This window comes from Haemaphysalis longicornis, unplaced genomic scaffold (genome assembly GCF_048455015.1).
Source record: "Haemaphysalis longicornis isolate Haplotype H1 unplaced genomic scaffold, Haemaphysalis longicornis Haplotype H1 scaffold_7, whole genome shotgun sequence".
Classification (NCBI taxonomy): Eukaryota; Metazoa; Arthropoda; class Arachnida; order Ixodida; family Ixodidae; genus Haemaphysalis; species Haemaphysalis longicornis.
The window spans coordinates 30,411,632-30,432,196 of NW_027526422.1; the positions used below are offsets into that span (position 1 = coordinate 30,411,632).

The window sequence follows — 20,565 nt, forward strand, 5'->3', positions numbered from 1 at the left end:
CCTGTAGGTGTTCTTTAACGTGCGCCGAAATCTCGAACACACGGGTGTTTTCGCTTTCCGCCTCCACCAGAAAAGCAGCCGCCGCGGCCGGGAATCGAACCCGCGTCCTTGGGCTCAGCAGCACAACGCCATAGCCACTGAGCCACCGAGATGGTATAATTCTGAAATGGCTCCACCTCTTTTAGACAAATCACGAACCCCAAGGTTACCAAAAGAAAAGAAAAAGGTTTCGTTAGATGTCTAACGTTCCTCTCTGAAATGTATACTTCTTGCCTGAAATTTTTACAGCGCAATCATCATCATCATAATGCTCATCATCATCATCATAATCATCATCATAACTTATTATTATTCCCTTAAAAGCCCCCTTTTGGGAATTTCATAAAGGGGGTTCTACAAACAATTTAAGAACGGTCATGTGAAACGAAAAGCCGAAACAACTGAAAAGGACACTAAACTAAGGACACTAAACTAGGGACACTAATGAAAGACACTAAAACCTAATTGGTGCGAGGTACGCGTAGAATGCAAAACAATAGGTTTACGTGCTCTTTGCATTACGGCGACTTTGATTCTAATCCCTTTGTACGCCCGATGTTTTTTTTTTTTTAACGCAAACTTAACTCGCGCTCCGTACGTTTAATTCTGGTGGACGATATTTAGGAATGAGGTCGTGTTACTTCTTAGAAGCGGAACAAAAGAACTCAACTAGACGCAACAAAAGACACCTTGTAGTAGAAGAGAGAAGAATGGGGCTACTAATTAGGCGCCCCACTCGAGCGCTCCGTTTGAATGGCTACTTTTCATCATACTTGAAAAATGGCTTGGCCACGCGAAGAACTTGACTTGTCTTGTTGCTCCTCCTCAACTCACGCTCTTGCCGATAAGGCTCGCTTGGCCTCGCGCAGCCTTCGCACGAGAAAGAAGAATATCCCCCTGACACTGTATATAACAATTGGAGCTGCGTCTTTTGAAGCAGCTTCTGTGACTTTTCTTCGACTATCGCGAGATTTTCTCCGCGGATAGGTCTGCGACACGTGGAGGCAGTCTGGACTCCAGTGTGTTGATATTGAGGGCTCATGCTATAGGGATGTCAAAAGAATCCATCTTTTGTCTGCGTTCAGAAAAGTCACCTCCAACTTTCTTTATTGCCGCAAGCTCTGTCTATACGCAACTATTAAATTTCGCCCACAGCAGTTATTTGTTTCATGCGTGCAGGGCTCTTCTTGAGAGATCTCGGTCCTTTGTCTGCGTTCAGAAAAGCAATCAACTTTCTCCATCGCTTCTGTGCAGGCGGTGCAAATTCTCTATGCGTAACTAGTCAATTTCAGCCATATCAGTCATTTATTTCTTGCCTGTGGGGCCCTTCTTGCAAAACCTATTGGTTAATCTATTCTACAAGGAGATACTTTTGTTACCCAAGTCGCGGCGAGCGCTTTATTGCTGTACGCGCAAAAATCTGCTACAGCAGACTTTTTGAGGTATTCGCTTCTCTGCGCTGAAATGAAGAACGACCCAATTTCGTTATTGCTTTAGTATGGGCGCCGCAGGCTTTATACATACGTAACTCTTATATACTAGCTGTATCAGTCATTTGTTTATTATCTGTAAGAATCTTCTCGGGAAACCTATGGTGTATCTTTTCTCCAAGGAGATAAGTCGGTGTTCTCAGTCGCGGCAAGCCCTATATATTGCTCTACGCACAAAATATCCTACGGCAGACATTTTTTCCAACAGCACCCGGATTAGTTGCAATGTCGACATTGCCCTTCTAGTCTCGTCACAGTCCTTCAAGGACTCTAGTCTCGTTCATGTTCTTCTGGGCGTCGCCCTTTACCAAATGTCTTCGCCCTTCCAACCCCCTCGTCCCCTTTCTCACTTACTGTCAAGCATACTTTGGCCCCTGTCTCCTCCTCGCTTGTCATCCTATTTTCGTCCAGTGCTTCCAGCCTTTATTTAGAACCCATACGACGATCGACCTGCTCAGGATCGCTTGCTGTTGTGTGTTCGCGACTCACAACCCGGCGGGCCAATTTATTGCTCCCGAGTTTCGGCAGGCGGGGAGGCTTAGCGGACACTGCAGAAACAAAACATTAATCTTTTTCGCTATCGTTTCACGGAGGCTGCGGCCACAAATTTATTGGCGCTGTGAAAAAGAAGTAAGTTCTCACAGTCGCGTAGCAAATTGCGCCATTCTTTTACGGAAACTGACACCGGCGAGAACATCAAAAGGTGGCTCTGAATTACGGCGGTGTTCGGCGGATTCTTGAAGTAATGGGGCATTGGAAAGGCATTAATCAGTTTTAAAACGTACGTATATCGAGAAACGGGAAGGAAAACAGCCTCGCGTCATCGGATACTTCGCATAAAAAGCAGCTTTATAGACTCCGCTTCCCATCGCAAGTGTTCGGTGCGCCGAACGGAAATATCCGGTTTCCGGAGAACACGGCCTTGCGGAAGCGAGTTTATCCACTGGCCGGAGAGCCCCGTCATTCTGATAAACCCTGACAGGGATTTCATCCCGGTTAAACAACGTTTTTGAACATAACAAGGAATATGGGGAGACTCGCTGGAAAACTGTTTGTCCAAATTTTTGCGCCAGCTCTTTTCTTTAACCTGCCACTTTTTTCTTTGAGTAGGGAGGTCATGGCGATCTCGTCAGTGCCGCTCGTCGTCGCTATTGCACGTAAGACTCCGATGAAAGCCTCCTCTTTTTTGTTGTGGGCAGTTGCTAGCCTCTTTTGGATGCTCTTTTAACCTATACAGATGCTGTGATTTTAATTTGTTCTGTAACAACCAATTCCCTTTCTGTTTTTAATTAAAGCAACAGTGCTTGCAGCGGTTTTGTACCTGCGTTTTTTCTCGGACGTGCTCAAGGTTTCGTTTGCGCTAAATAAGTTTGACGTGTATAAACCGTGGGCATCAGGGTTATTAGTTGGGAAGCGTATTTGGCTATTTATTCAACTCGACGTTTGGAGAGAGAGAGAGAGAGAGAGAGAGAGAGAGAGAGAGAGAGAGAGAGAGAGAGAGAGAGAGAGAGAGAGAGAGAGAGAGAGAGAGAGAGAGAGAGAGAGAGAGAGAGAGAGGAGAGAGAGAGAGAGAGAGAGAGAGAGAGAGAGAGAGAGTTAAGAGTTAAGAGTTAAGAGTTAAGAGTTAAGAGTTAAGAGTTAAGAGTTAAGAGTTGAAGGCGGTGATGTTAGCCGAGCCTCGTCGCTGGCTTGCTATGCCGGATGACAGGAAAAATAAAAAAAAATATTTAAAAGTGAAAGGATGTCTGCATCACCACAGCGCCTTTCCACTACGGCGCGTATTGCAGTTCAAGGGCGGTTTCCGCTTGCTCACTTCAGATTTTTGTTTATCAGTAGAGCTTATATGTCGTTAAAACCATCATGCTGAAACATTCTTGTTCACACAATGACATTTTAGTTTTACGGAAGTTCGTGCTTCATTGCAACCGTGACAAATAGCGTCGTTGATCTTGGTGCTTCCTAGCGCCAAGCCTTAACTACTAGCAACTTGGTCTTCAAAACGTGTCGCTGGATGGAGGTCTCGACTTTCCACTAATATTACGTTTTGCTGTGCGAGTTGGTTCACGGCATAAAGTAAACGAGAGCGCACTTGGATGGGGTCAGAAAGAGAAAAAAAAGAAGGGACAAGCGCTCCCGTCTGTGATGGTCTCCATCCTACTGCGCTCTTTTAGCTTTGTCACTAATAGCATTATTTCACTAACCTAACTGGCTTAATTTATGCTCGCTCGAACCTTGTATGTTTTGTTGTGGAGGATATAAGCGTAACGCTGAGTATTTGAATGGAGCCCTCACTGAACAGATATCCTTTTGAAAGCGGGTATATAATTCGCGTGTTTCAAGTGAAGGCCAGCCTAATTGAATTCCCCATGCAACCTCAGTACACGCTTCAGGTCCATTGAAGCCCTCTGCGGCTGACATGACCCGGAAGTGTTTACGAACGTGTTGTTCTTGCGGGGAAGCCCCGCGGCGGAAGAGTCCTGTGAATACTGGCCATTGACGAAAGTTTTCCGTACCCTACGCATTCATGAAGCTTCGCAGAGCCCACTTCTCTCGTATATGTGGTGTCTCTACTGACATGCACCGCTTAGAACAAACACGTCAATGCGTGCCAATCTCTAACCTTTATTTTTAGCTTAGCTCGCAGTTCTTTATTTGCAAGTTTCATTTGCTGCGGCACATGCTTGAAAACCTCATCCGAACCTGCCGTAAGGTTACTGTTGTCTATATTCCACGAGTTCGTGTCGCAAACTGTTTTAACACGACAGTGTTTTATTTCCGGATTCACAAAGATTTGAATGACGTCATATATGTCACGGAAGTGACGCCAGTTCAACGAAGCAAGTGGCCTGTAAAGGGTGCACCCCTGTACACAGGGTCCTCTTGCGGGAAGCAACCTTAGTACTAAAGTGTACGTTATACTTATGGACGTTTGTTTTGGGGTTTTATATTTTATCAGGAAAGTGTTTTTATGCCAGGATACACCAAGATTTCACTGACGTCATATCTGCAACGGTAATGACGCCGGTACACCTTTACCGAAGCGGCCCGGCAGCAGGATGTCGCTCGCCAAGCACACCCACAAGACGGCCGCCGACCCGCAAATCATGCTGAGCCGCAGATTTCGCTGCACATTTCTCTTTCGTGTTTTACCTATTTCTATGACAGAGGAATCAACCACAGTTTTTTTTTTGTTACCTTCTCTTTCCCTGTCTATTAATTTTTTTGGAGATTCAATCCGCAAGTGGGGCCATTTTGATCTTGTCTCCTTTTGTCTTTTCGCTGAAAACGAAGCAAGAACAGATTTAAGAAAATCCTGAATCGATGGAGTTTAATCAACCTCCGCTCCACCGTATACCTCCTAGATTATGGAGCCGTTTCGCGCCTCGGGCGAACGAAACCTGCCAGCAGAACGGAGAGCAAATTAAACCTTGGCGTGCGGAAGGTGGCTGGAAATATGTCCGGCGTAAGGGAACTTGACGTGGAGAAGAACGGACGCGGCTGGCCGAGGGAGTAAATTGAAATCACGTACATATTCCGTGTCATCCTCTTTTCGTGCCCTTCACCCGCAGGCTTCGAGAAGCCTTTGGCAAGTAATGACTGCAAGAAAAGGTCATCTAGGTCGCGATCGAGGAGATGAACGCGACAAATTGGACCAGCGAATGACATGGGAGTGGTCTGGCACCTTATGCTACCGCAGTATCCTTCGGCAAAAAAGAAAAAAAAATGGCCACAGCTACAAATACGCCGCAAGTACGTTTCCCAAATCAATTACCGTCTGCGTCTGTGGCGAACAATAGTGGAGAATTAATCCCCAGAGGGCGTTGTTTAAATGCATGGCTGGTGTTATAATCCATAGTTTCGATCCGAGCGGCTGCGAAAGTTATGAGTGATGCCCCTCCTGGCAAATGACTACAGAGAAAGTCTGCACCATGCTTTTGAAATCGATACGAGCAACTCAAGGGCAATGTCGAGTAACATATGTCGGCCTAAACCAACACAACTGCAAAGCGGTCATTAATAACGCAACGTCTCTGGGAGCAACGCCGCCTGTACAGGCGGCGTTGCTCACAGATATATATACCTGTGAGCAACGTGAGTTATTTTGACTCCGGCTTGCGAATCGCAAGGATAACTGCACGTCAGTATTCGCTATAAATTGTTTTGATGCGGCTGCATTATAAAGCCCACTGTGCGAAAAAGCCGTTGTTCGGCGTCTGTAACAGCAACAGCTAAAAGGCCCCTAAACCTCCAAATAGCTGCGATGTGTTTCATAGGGGTTCTGCGGGGCAGTATGTGCAGTTGAACCTCGTTGTAACGAAGCACTATCGGGGCAGTAAATTGGTTCGTTATATCCGACAATCGTTATAACCGTAGAGGTAAAAATTAGCTCTAATAAATCGGCAATCTGGCTCGTGCAATAATCGATAAAAATAAACGCATTGTTCTAGGCTTCCAACCCTCTATAAACGAGGTAGTCTTTATCTGTCTGTGTGGCATTTCAAACTAAACAGACCGGAAGGTGAGAATCTGAAATTACAACAGAACAAAGTTCGTTCGGCAAAACAGGCAGGCCTTCTTATTTACTTGAAGGAGGATGGGGTCTTTGCCCGGTGGCTTTTCACAGTCTTAGCGGAATGAAGTTTCTCACAGTGTTCACGCAAATGAGCCTTACGCTATTAAAAAACGGTTGTTTTGTCACTTTTTAAAAATTTTGCTTTTATGCTAGCTGTCGGGTTTTGAGCTTCGCGGGAACCAAATATTTCTTCGTTATGGCCGATATCGCGCGGCAGTCGAGGATTCGGTTTCGTTATAAAAATAGGTGTCATTAAAACGAAGTGTGACCAAACAATCTTCGTATTTAGTTCGCTATATCCGATAATTCGCTATATCTGTGTTCGCTATATCGACGTTCGATTGTAAAGCGTACCGCTATGAAATCTGACGCACCTGTCTCGTCGGCGGGCGCAAACTCGGCCGTATCGAAAGATGGCTGTCCATGCCAGTAGTACAGCGCAGATACCCCGAAACAAAACTCAAAAACATTCATCGCAACGAAAATCTGATGAAAACAGCACTCAGCGGCGTTAAGCCGGACGTTAAATGTTTTCGCATTCACAACTCATAAGTTATTACACGTCCTTGGAGTTTTTTTACCCCGAAGAGTGCCTATTTAACTCTCCATAAGCGCTTGACAATCACTGTTTACAGGGACTGCATTACTGGGGTTTCGTACGTGGTCTACGTACAAGGACTACGGGTTTTCTGCGAGTCGGGCTTATGCGTTGCGGCGTTTGCGGTGTGCGCCAATGTCACCATCAACGATATTAAGAGGTGAAATCTGGGTAAATACCGTAGAAATTCCGGGATTTACGCTCGGAACAAACTCAGGACACTGAGGAAATTCCTAGTGAAGGGCTACCTACGGATTGACTTAGACGTGCGATGTTTTTTTTTTTTTTTAACGCGCTCCTAAATACGTTTAGTCTACACCAGAGCACAGCATAAAAAGACAGACGCCGCAGCTGTATTTATCTGTTATATCATGTTATTTTGCCGCAGCATTTATAATACGTCAAACGAAGGACCTCGCGCTCACAAGGAGCACGACTAAGCCAAACCTGCATTCCGCGGCTGAATGTGCTAAATTAAAGTAATGGCTTGTAGAGTGTGTGTCGACATCACAGCTTTGAGAAAGCACGTCAGCGATTGATCCCAGTTGTCTGAAATATTTACACAATCCCGAATTTATATAGGGCCTACCTTCCGTTTTAAATTCTAGCGTATTATCGAAACCGGACTTCAACCACACCGTTATCGCGTCTGGATCAGCCACTGGCCGTTCTTGCAGACCTTTGACTTTTCACGCCAGCGTGCATGCAGCAGTGGGCCGGGTCACGCTCTAAATCGGTGGTTGCTACTCAAGATACCATGAAACTACCATTATGATCAGGCGGAAACCGGCAATTGTTGCCGAAGCTCTTAGCCAGGCAGAGGAGGCACGAGCAGTACTGCATTAGACCGGAAGGTCGCCCGCCACCCGGAATCGATAGTGTATTTTGGGGCGGTGGCGATTGATCCTTGCCGCTATAGCGCTTTTGAGCATCCGCTGGGGCGACGAAACGATGCACGCATGCCTCCAGTGTATTGCAAATTTCTCAGTATGTGTAAAGTGCGTAGCAAACCGGCAGACATTAGTGACCACCCTATTTTAACACGAAGGTGCTTTATGCTGGGACCCACGAAGATCTGAATGACGTCATATCCGTCACGGAAATGACATCGCCAGAAAAAGTTCCACTGACGCGGCAGCGCCAGGATTCGAGCCGGGTTCTCCGTAGCCTCAACGGGACGCTCCGAACGCTTTACCAACTGCACCACGAGCTGAAGCGCATACAGCTGTATGAAATTAACGCGCCATATATTAAAGACGATAGTCTTTCTTGGGCTACTTAAACCCAGAAATTTTGATCTGTCTGTCTGTATGTATGTCTGTCTGTCCGTCGGTCTGTCTGTGACTCGATTCAGCCACCCGGCCAAAGTAAAAGTGATATTTCGCAATAGTCTTATATACTCACAACCACATGTAAACGTCTAAGCCCGGTTTATATGTTCATACTTGTCAACTTTGTTGAACAAGAACCAGACATTACGCAAATATAACACAGGAAATTAGTACACAAGGGATATTTACAGTGTTCCTTCATTAAAAAATTCATGGTTGCTTGGTTGTAAGATAGCAAATGATATTCTACATCTACGGCAGAAAACCACCGCCTCCTGGCGGCATATGAAAAATCACGCGGCAACAGCAACGAAAGGTTTTACTAGCTAGGTTCCACGTTCTGCTTGGAACGCACGTGGAGCACGGCCACGCGGCTCTATAAACCTTCTAGTCGGCCGCCTCCATTCACCCGCGTGTCCGCCGTACTGCAGCGCTGGCATCGAGGAACCCGGCCTGTAGCAGTGGAACGCGGTAAATTCAAATCGCCTTGCGCAAACCTTTAGTGTGTTTACCTTGGAATGAGCGCCACGGTACAGGAACAGCATGAGAGGTGAGCGGTAACGCAAAGGAGACATTTCCTTAGAAAATGTCTACAAAGACTATCGTCTTTTGACGACATTTGCAACGAAAGGAGCAGATACGCGGCGAATTTTCTTCCTACATCCACCTATATTTCGATGGTGCTGCCGTCTTAGACAGGTGAAGCGAAGTAGTGCATCACGATGCTAATGCGCGCCGACAGTTGGCGCCAGCTGAGCTCGTAGCAACGCAACCATTTGTCGTACAGTACACGGAGCAGGAACGCAGTAGTCGCACATTTGCTAAAGCGGCGCGCCAGCAGGTCGTCGCTTGCCAAGCACACCCACAAGACAGCCCCGCAAAACACACTCATTCGCTGCAGCGGACCGTGAGTTCACCAAACGATTCGCTGGCAACCCGTTCGGTTTCGTTCGCACGGTTTGGGAGCGCGTGTGGTTTCATTCGGGTTTATGCAGTGCTCCGGCGCGTGCAATGCAGTGTCTAATGTTGGTGCGTCTGACGGCGTCATACCGACGAACTATAAATAGCGATGTGCAAGTTCATCCGGTGAAGGCACATCTCACTTTCGTGTTTTACCGATTCCTGTGAAAGAGGGATCAACCACATTTTTTTTTTCTTCCGATGGTCTAATGAGAGCAAAAACGCTTTCTTTCCGCCGCAGACGGAGCTTAGCGAATTAGGCCACACCTATTACGGGTGCTCCAGGACGGGTTCTCCACTGAACTTTGAAGTATAACTTAGCGCAGCTGCTTTAGGAGAACGCAAACATGCTACTCTATACCGGAGGCACAAAAATGGTGCAAACTTCTGAGAATCGTCTGCTAATGTGTAAGCCTCCTTTCCGGCCGCTATAAATACTCAGGGCTCCATTAAATTTGACCTCACTAATATGCAGAAATGAGTTGCTGGGGAGGTACTTTACCAGGGTGAATGTGAACAGTCTTTTATCAAGGTCTGAATACCCCATGTGTCCCTATTATAAACGCACCGAGTCACTTTAAAGTCATCTGCGCACAAATGCATTGCTCGTTAATCGGGCCACGCGTTTTTCTTACTTTTAATTCTTCTGCATCGCTTCTCAGGGTACCAACCACGTTTACATTTTAGCTATTTCAATGATTACCTGTATTAACTGGACAGTTTGTGCATTTCTTCTGCAGATACAATGCTTCAAGGTAAAAGTGTTGCACTTTTTTTGTTTTTTGGGGATGTACTCTCCAAAAATGGCTTACGCATTCAGAGAAAATGACAGTAGGGCCCAATTGACAGATGTCAAGCTTATAGTACTGAACGCCAACAGGGTTTCGATTGATGGAGGCGAAAAGCGAAAACGCTGGTGTGTTCGAGATTTCGGCGCACATTAAAGATCCCCAGGTGGTCAAGATGAATTCAGAGCCCTTCACTACGACACGCCTCATCGCCTGTGTAGCATCGGTGCGTTAAACATCGTAATCAATCAATCAATCAATCAATCAATCAATCAATCAATCAATCAATCAATCAATCAATCAATCAATCAATCAATCAATCAATCAATCAATCAATCAATCAATCAATCAATCAATCAACAGTGGTTCTATGTGCGCAGTCTACAGACGAAAAATACGGCCTGTCAAAGAGACCGCTAGAAACTTCAAGGGGGTGCACAGTAAAGTCATACCTCTTAGAAAAAAAAAAGTCATACGGTATACGTTTTGACATTTTGCATAGTTCTTAAATATTTTTATTTTTTTTTTTCAAAATTTCGTTCGACCAATTATCTCGATTTACGTTGTTACAAGAAATGCAGGTGGAACTTTGGCGAAATATGCGCTATTGTGTTGTGGAAATGCAAAGCGTTACACATTTCGCCATTTTCCGTAATTTTTTTATATTTTTCTTATTTATTTAGGTTTTCAAAATTTCGGGCGACCATTTATCGCCATTTACGCCATTATAGCGGTTGCAGGTGGAACTTCCGCGATATCTGCATTTTTGTGAAAATGCAGGACGTTACACGGTCCTAACCTGCCGCGATGGCTCAGTGGCTAAGGCGTTGCGCTGCTGAGCTCGAGGTCGCGGGTTCGATTCCCGGCCGCGGCGGCCGCTTTTCTGATGGTGGCGGAAAGCACAAACGCCCGTGTGTACGAGATTTCGGCGCACGTTAAAGATCACCTGGTGGTCAAAATTAATCCGGAGCCCTCCACTACGGCGCGCCTCATCGCCTGCGTTGCGTCGGCGCGTTAAACCCTAGAATTATTACGTTACACGGTCCTGCCTGGTGGGGGGACTCGGCATGAAAACTATGCATTAAAAAGACTGGTTCAACCGCTGCTGCGCTGCGACACATGCCAATACTCAGCGATACCGGTCTGCGGAAGCTCGCAACCGGGGATCGGAGGCTGCAAAAGTCGGACGTTGATCTTTCCGGAATGCGTGAAAGCGCTTACGCGGACGCAAAACAACGAAGCGGTATGTCAGAGGCTCCATAGCAAAGAGAACCGACATTCAGGTCTTAGTAGACTCTACTGCTCGGCGCTACCCGGCCTCCGAGTGTTTTCATACCCTTGCTCCGGGATGGCGAACGAGGCACGCGCCTTCTAGCCCTTTTTTTTTTATCGCGTTCTTGTGAGCGGAAGGCGCGACTGTCAGTGCGACGGCTGGAAGCGTCGCCTCTCCTCTATTGAATTTACGCACCGCCGGACGACGCTTTTATCGGCGGAACTTGGAAAGGAGAAGTTGCATCTGGCCGACAGCCGGTCTGAAATGGCGCGCCACAGGCAGCACGGCAAGGCACACAAGGAAAGGGGCAGCGAAAAACCTTTCTAAACCCATAAAAACTGTCATCTAAACAGAACTGGAGCCGAGGAACCGTTAGAGGAAATCACACAAAAAAGCAGTTGGGTTGGTTAAGATTTTTCTATATTTGTTTACGTTCGTAAATATGGCAAGCGCATTGCTTGCCGCTTTGAAGCAGGATGCTCCGCATGCTTGCCGCAGTTTCAATATTTTTACGGCAACAAAAAGAACAAGGATGTCTTTAACACGAAGCTCCAACGCTATTTTTGAAGCACTAAAGACCCATAGCAAGCAGGGCGTCATTCAGGAGTTATCAGTTATATACAGTGCACACGTATTGTCCGCTGCTCACCATAGACTCGCCGTACACATTTCAAAGGGTCTCCTCTCCGTATTAGTCGTCTGAAGCCCTTGTTCTCTAATCTGGGTATCTACTATGTTCAGCCAGTCACTTTCCAGGTGTTTTTGCGTTACATGCATACCTTTACAAAACAACCATAAACAAAAAACAAGCCGATATATAAATCTTCTCTTTGTAATATTCTTTGTTCCCCATTTTCGCGCACGATATTTATAGTGGCAATACCCTTTACATTCCAGGCGGACTTAAATAAGCGATGATATAGTTGCAACGAGCGCGGACAGCACGCTTGCGTATTTGCGTGGGTTGTAATGCGAACACCGGCTGCCCTATTCTGAAATCTTCCCAATTATTGCGAAGGAGAAATTAACCCCGAATTTTTCGTCTAGTGCAATGAAGGTGGAGTTGGAGATATTCTCCGTCAAAGAACGAACTGATATGATATGAAACATGAACGCAAAGCTGCGAGATCTTTTAAGGTACCAATAGAAATGTCTTCCACCGTGGGTGTAAGACACCGCAGTCAGCAGCGATGGCGTGGATAAATTGAACAGTAATGATCCTTCTTGCTTTTGCCAGTGAACGCCTCTGCGGGTCCTTACCCACGCCTGCTCGCTTTCGCGACCACCGCGCGGTGTTCCTACCAGCACGTTCGCCCCCTAGAGGCTATAAGGGTCAAATGCAGCGTCACGTTCGAGTGGTAGATTGCCTCGCTGTGGCGGACTCCACCAGAGCGCTAGTCGACGAGGGCTGGCCCGCCTCTGAGACGTTAGCTGTGCCGAGGTTCTGGTCGCCTTCATACACCGATCACTGGCACTGATTGGATACGTGACTAGAAGAACATAAACGGAGGGGCAAAAAGGAGCGGCATATGTACAGAGGAAGGGGGTGTTTTCCAGTCGTCTGCTTTTCCCCGTCTTCCGAACCTTCTCGTCTGGTGAACGTGGCTAGCGTCTTGGCACGTCCGTGGCCTACAGCGCTAATACGGCTGCGAACATCAAATCCCTTTAGTTGGCCGTCGTCTTGCTAAGGTCACTCTTGAGTTCTGTTAGGAGTGTCCAAGTAGCAAAAAAAACTGTGGTTGATACCTCAGTCTCAGGAATCGGTACAACACGAAAGTGAAATGTGCAGCGAAATCTGCAGCTGAGCATGATTTGCGGGTCGGCGGCTGTCTTGTGGGTGTGCTTGGCGAGCGACGTCCTGCTGGCAGGTCGCTTTGTCAGTGAAATGTTGGTGCGCACCCTTTACAGGCCGCTTGCTTCGTTGTACTGGTGTCACTTCCGTGATGGACATGACGTAAGTGAAATCTTCGTCAATCCCAGAATAAAACACTTTCTTGTTAAAAAAGTCAGTCAACAGGGGCAGAGTCAGTACAGAACCAACAGTTTGATTGGGAAATATTGGACGTTTAGTAAGGAGTTGTTGGTGGGCATGCCTCTTCGTACCTTTGCCCTACAACCTGGTACGAAAGTCTCAACAAGAAAGGAAAAAGGAATGCTGCACTTTTTTTTTCTATTTTTACGCCAGTGAGTTTACTTCGAAACTGACGCGCCTGCACGTTTTGCGAACCTTACGGGAAACGCAGAAAAGTGACCAATAGTACAAAAACACTACGCTTCCAGATTCGCCGGGTGCGCGACAGGCTTTGTCTGCAGGTTGTGCTGTCTCCTGGCAGATGTTAGGCGTGATGGACGAGCCGCTATGTAAACAAGATGGTACAAGCGAGCGACGAACTGTATATATGTGGGCAAGATGGAGTGGAGACATACGGTATGGTCTGGTTGGTGCGCTCGCTTCTCGCTACTGAGAACAATTGTGTTCTGCGCAGCGTTGCGAAAGAATTCCGAGCGTTTGCAATGGAAAAATGACGGTCTGTCAAGCAAACCTTCGCTGCCACTTGCTCAACCCAGCAGGTACTAGCGTCACGTCGGATGACGTCTTCTCAGAAAACATGCCGTGTTTTGCGCTGTTCGGGCAGCTATAGGCCTAATCTGATGTCATAATCGTCTCGCTGTCCATCTCTCTACAGGTCAGTTGCTCAGCTCTACTAGTTCCAGATCATTTTAACCGGGTTACCAGCGCACGCAGACGGGGACGCAGAAGAAATAAACGACAGGACAAGGCGCTTAACTACATTTGTTTTTTTTATTCAGAAAAGAAAGACATATAAACCCTCGCACATCCAATAGCATGGCAAACACAGTCTGACGTCTACACTTATCCTCTCGCCCTTGGCATGTTACGAACGTTGCGCCAGATAATCCCTTTCTTTTTGCGAGAGCGCAGCCGCAGGACTGCTTACACAGTTTTCTTTAAGCCGTTCAATATGTCCTGTCGTTTCTTTCTTCTGTGTCCCCGTATGTGGGTGCTGTAACCTTGTTAATATACATCACCTTCTAGCCCACCAAGTCATTCAGGTCTTTCCCAGCTTTCCCGCGCAAAAGCTTTCCCGCGCAAAAGCCGACCTCTCAAGATCGAAACTAGTAAAACCATGGCAGAAACGTGATACCTCGCACAAAGCAGGGGTCGACATGGATATAAACACTGAAAGAATGTATATTGCAGAACTATAAATACATTTTGGGTAATTTGTTGTCCAAAGGTACTGCTCACACATTTCAAATGAGTAGTTGCGATGGCTCTAGAACCTGATAAGGCAGCGTTCTTTATCTTGAACCTATGCACACAAGCTTTCGCCCTCAAAATTACCCTTGCAAAGCTCATTGCGCTAGGCTGAACTCCAGAGTAATCACTTTTGAAAGAATTGCGACGAGCCGGAAAGTCGCACCTGCAAAATTATATGGCTTGTGTAGTGGATTTATTGTAGGGCTTGTATAGTGAATGATGCTCGTATTAGTTACAGTGCCTGCTTTACCCAGTTTGCTTGTATAGTGAATGATGCTCGTATTAGTTACAGTGCCTGCTTTACCCTGTGCTTATTAGCCACCGTCGAACGTCGGCATCGACACTTCAATGATGTGCGCCAGGAAGGGATTACATTCTAGAAATTAGGCGTGGACGGCTGTTCGTTGCTTTCCAGGTGTTACAGCATTCGATTCGTTCGGTGGTATAGTGAGAAACCTCGCAGCATTTCAGTCAGCCCTGGTTTGGGCAGTGTCGACAACATGCGCTACGCGGTTCAGGCGGAAAGTTTTTTGCGTGTGTTCCTGTGAGAAAGGGAGAGACCTTCGACTCCGAGTAGCAGCACACCCAGGCACACCTGACCTCGTGGCATTTAGGCCCAACTTTTCCCAGCATAGCTTATGTACATCAGCGTTTGGTGATACCTACTTCCGTAATTAAGCCCTCTTTCTGCCTATCGACCTTCTCTCCTTTCAAGCTTCACGCCCGTGCCGATGACGCTTTCATCGGTCTGATGCGTTCGCGATTCGATTAAGCCTTCGTTGCCCCCGTGGCTTGGCACGAGCCATTTGCGAGGTATAACGAGCCTTGACACGGGATCTCCGTAATTGAGGTTGTACTGAGTCGGCAATTAGAAAGTGCCGGACCCGCCGTCCACGCTCTCCCCCCAGCCTCGCGCGGAACGAAGGGTGTCTTCCCTCATGATGTTTCTCCGCGCGACCATGCGGGCTTCGATACGAGCCTCGCAGTACGTTAGGCAACTGCGCTTTCGAAACTGCCGCGGGGGAAAGCTGGGCTGTTAGGCCTAGCCACTTATTTCGTTTTCAGTTCAGTTCGGCCCTTGTTGGATAGTCGGTCCAGACAGTCGGTGCAGAAGGTGCCTCCCTTTCTTCCCTCACAACCTTTGTGGCGAAATCGGTAGTGACTCAGGTAAGTGGCGGAGGGGGAGCGCGGCCGAGAAGAGCTCACAGTGGTGTGCCGGCTTCTCTCGGGAATGATAGGCGAGGAAAGTTTATCGCCGAGGTCCGCGAGTTTCTTCATGTACAGTAAACCTTCGTAGCTCAGTGTCTAAGGCGTTGTGCTGCTGAGCCCAACGACGCGGGTTCGATTCCCGGCCGCGGCGGCCGTATTTCTGATGGAGGTGAAAAGCGAAAATACCTGTGTGTTCGAGGTTTCGGCGCACGTTAATTAAAGATCCCCAGGAGATCAATTAATCTGGAGCCCTCCCACTACGGCGCGCCTCATCGCCTGTGTAGCGTCGGCGCGTTAAACCTCATAATCATAATCATAATCATAAACCTTCGTTGCAACGAATTCCTCGGTACTGGAAGCTGACTTCGCTGTAAGGGATGCTTCGTTAAAAGTGAAATTTATATGCTACGGATGAATTGCAATGGGGACTATGTAACAGCTCGAATAAAGCGTTTTTGTTGTAGCGAGAGTTTACGTAATAAATGAATTCGCTTAGGTTTACGTCAGAGCTCACAGAGTGCAAGTATACAAAAGAGAATAAAAAATACCAGGTAAAAGTCTCTAATGCTGCAACTGTACTCGCGCGCAGCCGTAGCAGTAATTGGCGGGGGAAAGTTTGCGATTTATATACCGCAGCTCCAAATACACAAATGAAAATTCATTCAACGAACTCGGTTTTCTTAACACGAAAGTGTTTTATTCCCGGATACACGAAGATTTCGCTGACGTCATATCCGTCACGGAAGTGACGCCAGTACCACGAAGCAAGCGGCCTGTAAAGACTGCACCCCTGCACACAGGGTCTTCTTGCGGGAAGCAACCTTTAGTAATAAAGAGTGCGTTATACTTCGGGTTTTTTTGTTTCAGGGTTTTATATTTTAACCCGAAAGTGTTTTATGCCGCGATACCCCAAGATTTCACTGACGTCATATCCGTCACGGAAATGACGCCAGTGCACCTTTGCCGGAGTGATCCTCCAGCAGGACGTCGCTCGCCAAGCACACCCAAAAGACAGCCGCCAACCCGCAGATCATGCTCATCTGCAAATTTTTTGCACATTTCACTTCCGTGTTTTATGATTCCTATGACAGAGGTATCAACCGCAGTTTTTTTTTTCTAGTGAAACCGCAAATACCGTTCGATTCCCTTTTGTTACAGTTGCAAGTACTACTTGCTTACTGCGCGAACGTGCGTATGACGTTTCACTGAATTGAGCGTAGGCAGCATGTCGAAGTACGAAAAGCACGATGAAACGTGTAGCGCTTATTTTTTTAGATACCTCAAGCGGCGCGTGTGGGAAGGAGATAAGCGGTTCTCCACAAAAATGTACCTAGGACGTTGCAATAAAGTCGCACACAGCTTCTTCTCAGACCACGAACGCATCCCTGACAGTTCAGCGTTCTGGATGCGGGCTTTTCTTGCTGTTCGTTTTTGTTTGTTTTCTGGCAGGAGCCTCTGTCGCGCCGAGCAAATTTCTCTGGGGACTTTGTGGATTAAAGTTCGGTTTCCGCACGGAACATCAGAATTATCAGCAGAAGCAGCTCCGTCTGCACCACAGTTTTTTTTACAATGTCCTCGTAGGCCGACGTGCCTTTCTCTTCTCGTCAGGCTGGTGTGGCTCTCTGTATTTCCCCTGTGAATCTCCTAGTATAAACCTTCGCATCACGCAATATCTTGAAATGTATGCCGTCTTTTCTTCCGAAGCGGGGAGGGAACGCAGCAGTCCATCTTAAACACCGAGATGGAAGTATGGTTTATTGTTTCCTTGAACCCCTATAGTATTTCTCTGCTGTTTTTTTCTTGAGATCATCACAGCCTGCAAAAAACGAATTCTTTTTTATGAAGAATTTTGAGACGATGGCAAAGTGAATCTGTTGTTCTCTTTCTCGAGCTCTGTAAGAGGAAGGTTCCTTTCTTTGTTTTCTTTGAAGAAAGAGATAGTAACCTGATCCGTCGTACGCCACACTTTCAACGCGTAAGGTTTGCTCCGGGTGAAAGAGCAGGTGCGCGTCAAAGTTCTTTCGAAAACAGCTTTTCTGCGCTCGAAACATTCCCAGGTCCATCCCCTTCGCGTTTTAGAACGGCAAATCGGGCTGCTTGCTCCGCACAATTCGACTGTGTTAAGCATTCATTCTGCTCCCGATTGCTTTGTCTCGTGCAGGAAGCGCTTGGTCATTTTATTTTCTTTTAGCTTCGATAGGTTTTGGGGTCAGACAGGTTTTGGGGTTAGACAGGTTTTGGGGTCAGTAAAAGGAAGACGTCTGCGTTTGCAGAATAAAGCAGCGCAAGTGCTGTTTCCGACCAGCGTTCATGTGCCTTGTTTATTCCCCGTTGTGAAAGGTAGGCTCGCACGCGAAAGTGTACTCCGAAGCCCAGCCGCTGTTCTTCCGCGCTTGGTTACCATGTTTTAGGCAGTTCTGGTTTTACTTTCTGCTCCGAACACCGCTTCCGTGTTTCTAGTTTTTACGCCTGCTCAGCTGCCGAGCACGAATACAAGATGTACTGTTTCAGCGGCAAACGAACGTGGTGCACGCTACGCGCCGCACCGAAAAGCCGTCCAGGAAAGGCCGTCCAGGTTGTGTCTGGGTTGCGTCGGCCCTGGAACCCTTCCTCCTGCTTACGAGGGCTGTCTGTTACCGTTGGCAAAGAAAGCCTATAAGGTCGTGAAAAGAAAAAAAAACTGCGGTTGATTCCTCTGTCATAGGAATAAGTAAAACACGAAAGTGAAATGTGCAACGAAATCAGCAGCTGAGCATGATTTGCGGGTCGGCGGCTGTTTTGTGGCTGTGCTTGGTGAGCGGCGTAATGCTGGCGGGTCACTTCGGCAAAGGTTTACTGGCGTCATTTCCGTGACTCATGACGTCAGGGAAATCTTGGCGTATCGTGGCATAAAACCCTTTCGTGTTAATATACAAAACCCGAAAACGAACAACCTTAAGTATAACGTACTCTTTAGTACTAAAGGTTGCTTCCTCGCAAAAAGACCCTGTGTGCAGGAGTGCACCCTTTACAGGCCGCTTGCTTCGTTGTACTGGCGTCACTTCTGTGACGGATATGACGTCAGCGAAATCCTCGTGCATCCGGAAATAAAACACTTTCGTGTTAAAAAAAGGTCTGGCAGCAGCAAGCATTGTCTTGTGAAGAAAATGAAAGCAATGGGTTCTTTTACGCGGAGGTATACCGCCACGAATACATGTTATTTTCATCCTTGTTGAAACTGGCGCCATAGTTATAAAGGAGAAAAGGAGAAAGAGAATGAGACAGTACACCCCCACCTCCCCTTCACTCCATCCCTTCTTTTTCGGCATCCTTCGGGGAGCCAGTTACCAAAACCCGCCTGCAGACCGCCTTCAGAAATCAAACCGGTTTCCCTGCTACAATGACAGACTACATTCACGTCAGTATAATTAAGAGCCGCTTCACGCTGAAGTGGTAAACGAGTTTGTGACCTCGGCTAGTCTAGACTTCGAGATACATGGCTTCTAGGGGGAAGTATAGTCCTGGAATGCGGCCGTTGCTCGAGCTCATAATGTACCCATACGTTAATTGGCAAACCCATAAACATGCCCAGTTTCGCGTATTTTCTATTAATTATTAGTTTAGAAGGAATTTGGTACCACGTCCGGAACTTATGGCTGTGTCTCTCTTTTGAAAAAAACGCACGCGATTTAAAACGAATTATTCGTGGTGCTCCGCGTGTTTCTCTCGACGTACGCGCACTTTGTGTGCGGTTTGTGGACCGCGACAGCGCCCGTTTGCATCGACCGCTGTCATCCCGTGTGATCGTACTGTTCTACAAAACTGTACAACAGTCGCGGACTTTCTGGACAGCACCGCAACAGGTATACAGTGTGTCATCTTCCGTGTGGCCGTGCCCACAGAAATCCTCAGCCCGCGAGGCCCAATTTTTTCGGCAGCTTTTCCTTCGGCGCAGAGTGTGTTACTTGGCGAATCCTTAGGACTGCAACGCAACTGGTCAGTTAACTTCCTCGCGGCTGTACTGAAGCCAGTCGTAAAAAGGCAGCTGGGCGAGTCGGCACGTGTTCATTCCAAAGTATATCTGACAAAAAAGTAGCTGGGCGGCGAGTAACACGGACAGGGCAAGTGATTGTCCTGTTTCTGTTTTTTTGCAGTTTCCCATTGATATGCAGCCGTATGTGTGCTCAGATATACCATCTGGTTTCTGTCGTCCCCTCCGCAGGGTGGAGCCTCTGGAGGCGGAGCTGCGTGGCGGCGCCGCCGCAGCCGTCTTCTTGCCCGATGCGGCTGAGCCCCTTCGCGCCGTCATGCCTGCCGCTATCGGGGCCATCGCTGCTGCTGCTGCTGCTGCTGGCCGCGCAGACGGCGCACGCCAGGTGGGCGCCAGGTACGTGCTGCGAAACGGTCCTCCTCGTGACCCATCCGATGCCTATTGGCAGCAACGACGGTGCTGAAAGGCCTGGCATACAGCGGATGCCTGTCTCGCTACATACGCCGCATCCAAACGCAGCGTTTCTCTCACCCAACTAATGGGCACCCTTCGTGTACAAGGCGAGGCCGGTGTGAAATAAATAAATAAATAAATAGATAGAGAGATAGATAGATAGATAGAGAGATAGATAGAGAGATAGATAGAGAGATATATATAGAGAGATAGAGAGAGAGAGAGAGAGAGAGAGAGAGAGAGAGAGAGAGAGAGAGAGAGAGAGAGAGAGAGAGATAAGAATTAAAACAAAGAAATAAATAAATAACTAATAAATCAAGTAAATAAATAACCCTGCGACACGGCGTATGCTTTTGGTACCACAGAGTATAAAGGCTTAGACAAAGTGACACCCGTAAAAAGTACAAATACGTGAGCGCTTGTCTTTCGCAAAATGAGAGACGGGCTTCATAAGACTTTTCAGGTGAACCTGGCGCTTGAAATAAGAAAGCACCCCAGCATTGGAGGGAAGAGGGAAGGATGCGGAATAGGGCCGGATCCTTAAAGCATGGACAAGTTAGGCGATGGGGAGCGATAGGAAGGGGGAGCAGGCATGTCG

The 20,565-nt window shown here is 47.3% G+C and overlaps 1 protein-coding gene across 6 annotated transcripts in view; it reads left to right on the top strand.

Moving 5' to 3' along the window:
- The window catches only part of LOC144145047 (sodium/hydrogen exchanger 3-like), a 349,094-nt gene that overhangs the window by 109,365 nt on the left and 219,164 nt on the right, over positions 1-20,565 (top strand). For all 6 annotated transcript variants that reach the window (XM_077676547.1, XM_077676545.1, XM_077676551.1 and 3 more), the window contains exon 2: positions 19,746-19,910. In XM_077676547.1, coding sequence (XP_077532673.1) covers positions 19,805-19,910 — 106 coding nt within the window. In that variant the 5' untranslated portion in view covers positions 19,746-19,804. The remainder of the gene's footprint in view (positions 1-19,745; positions 19,911-20,565) is intronic.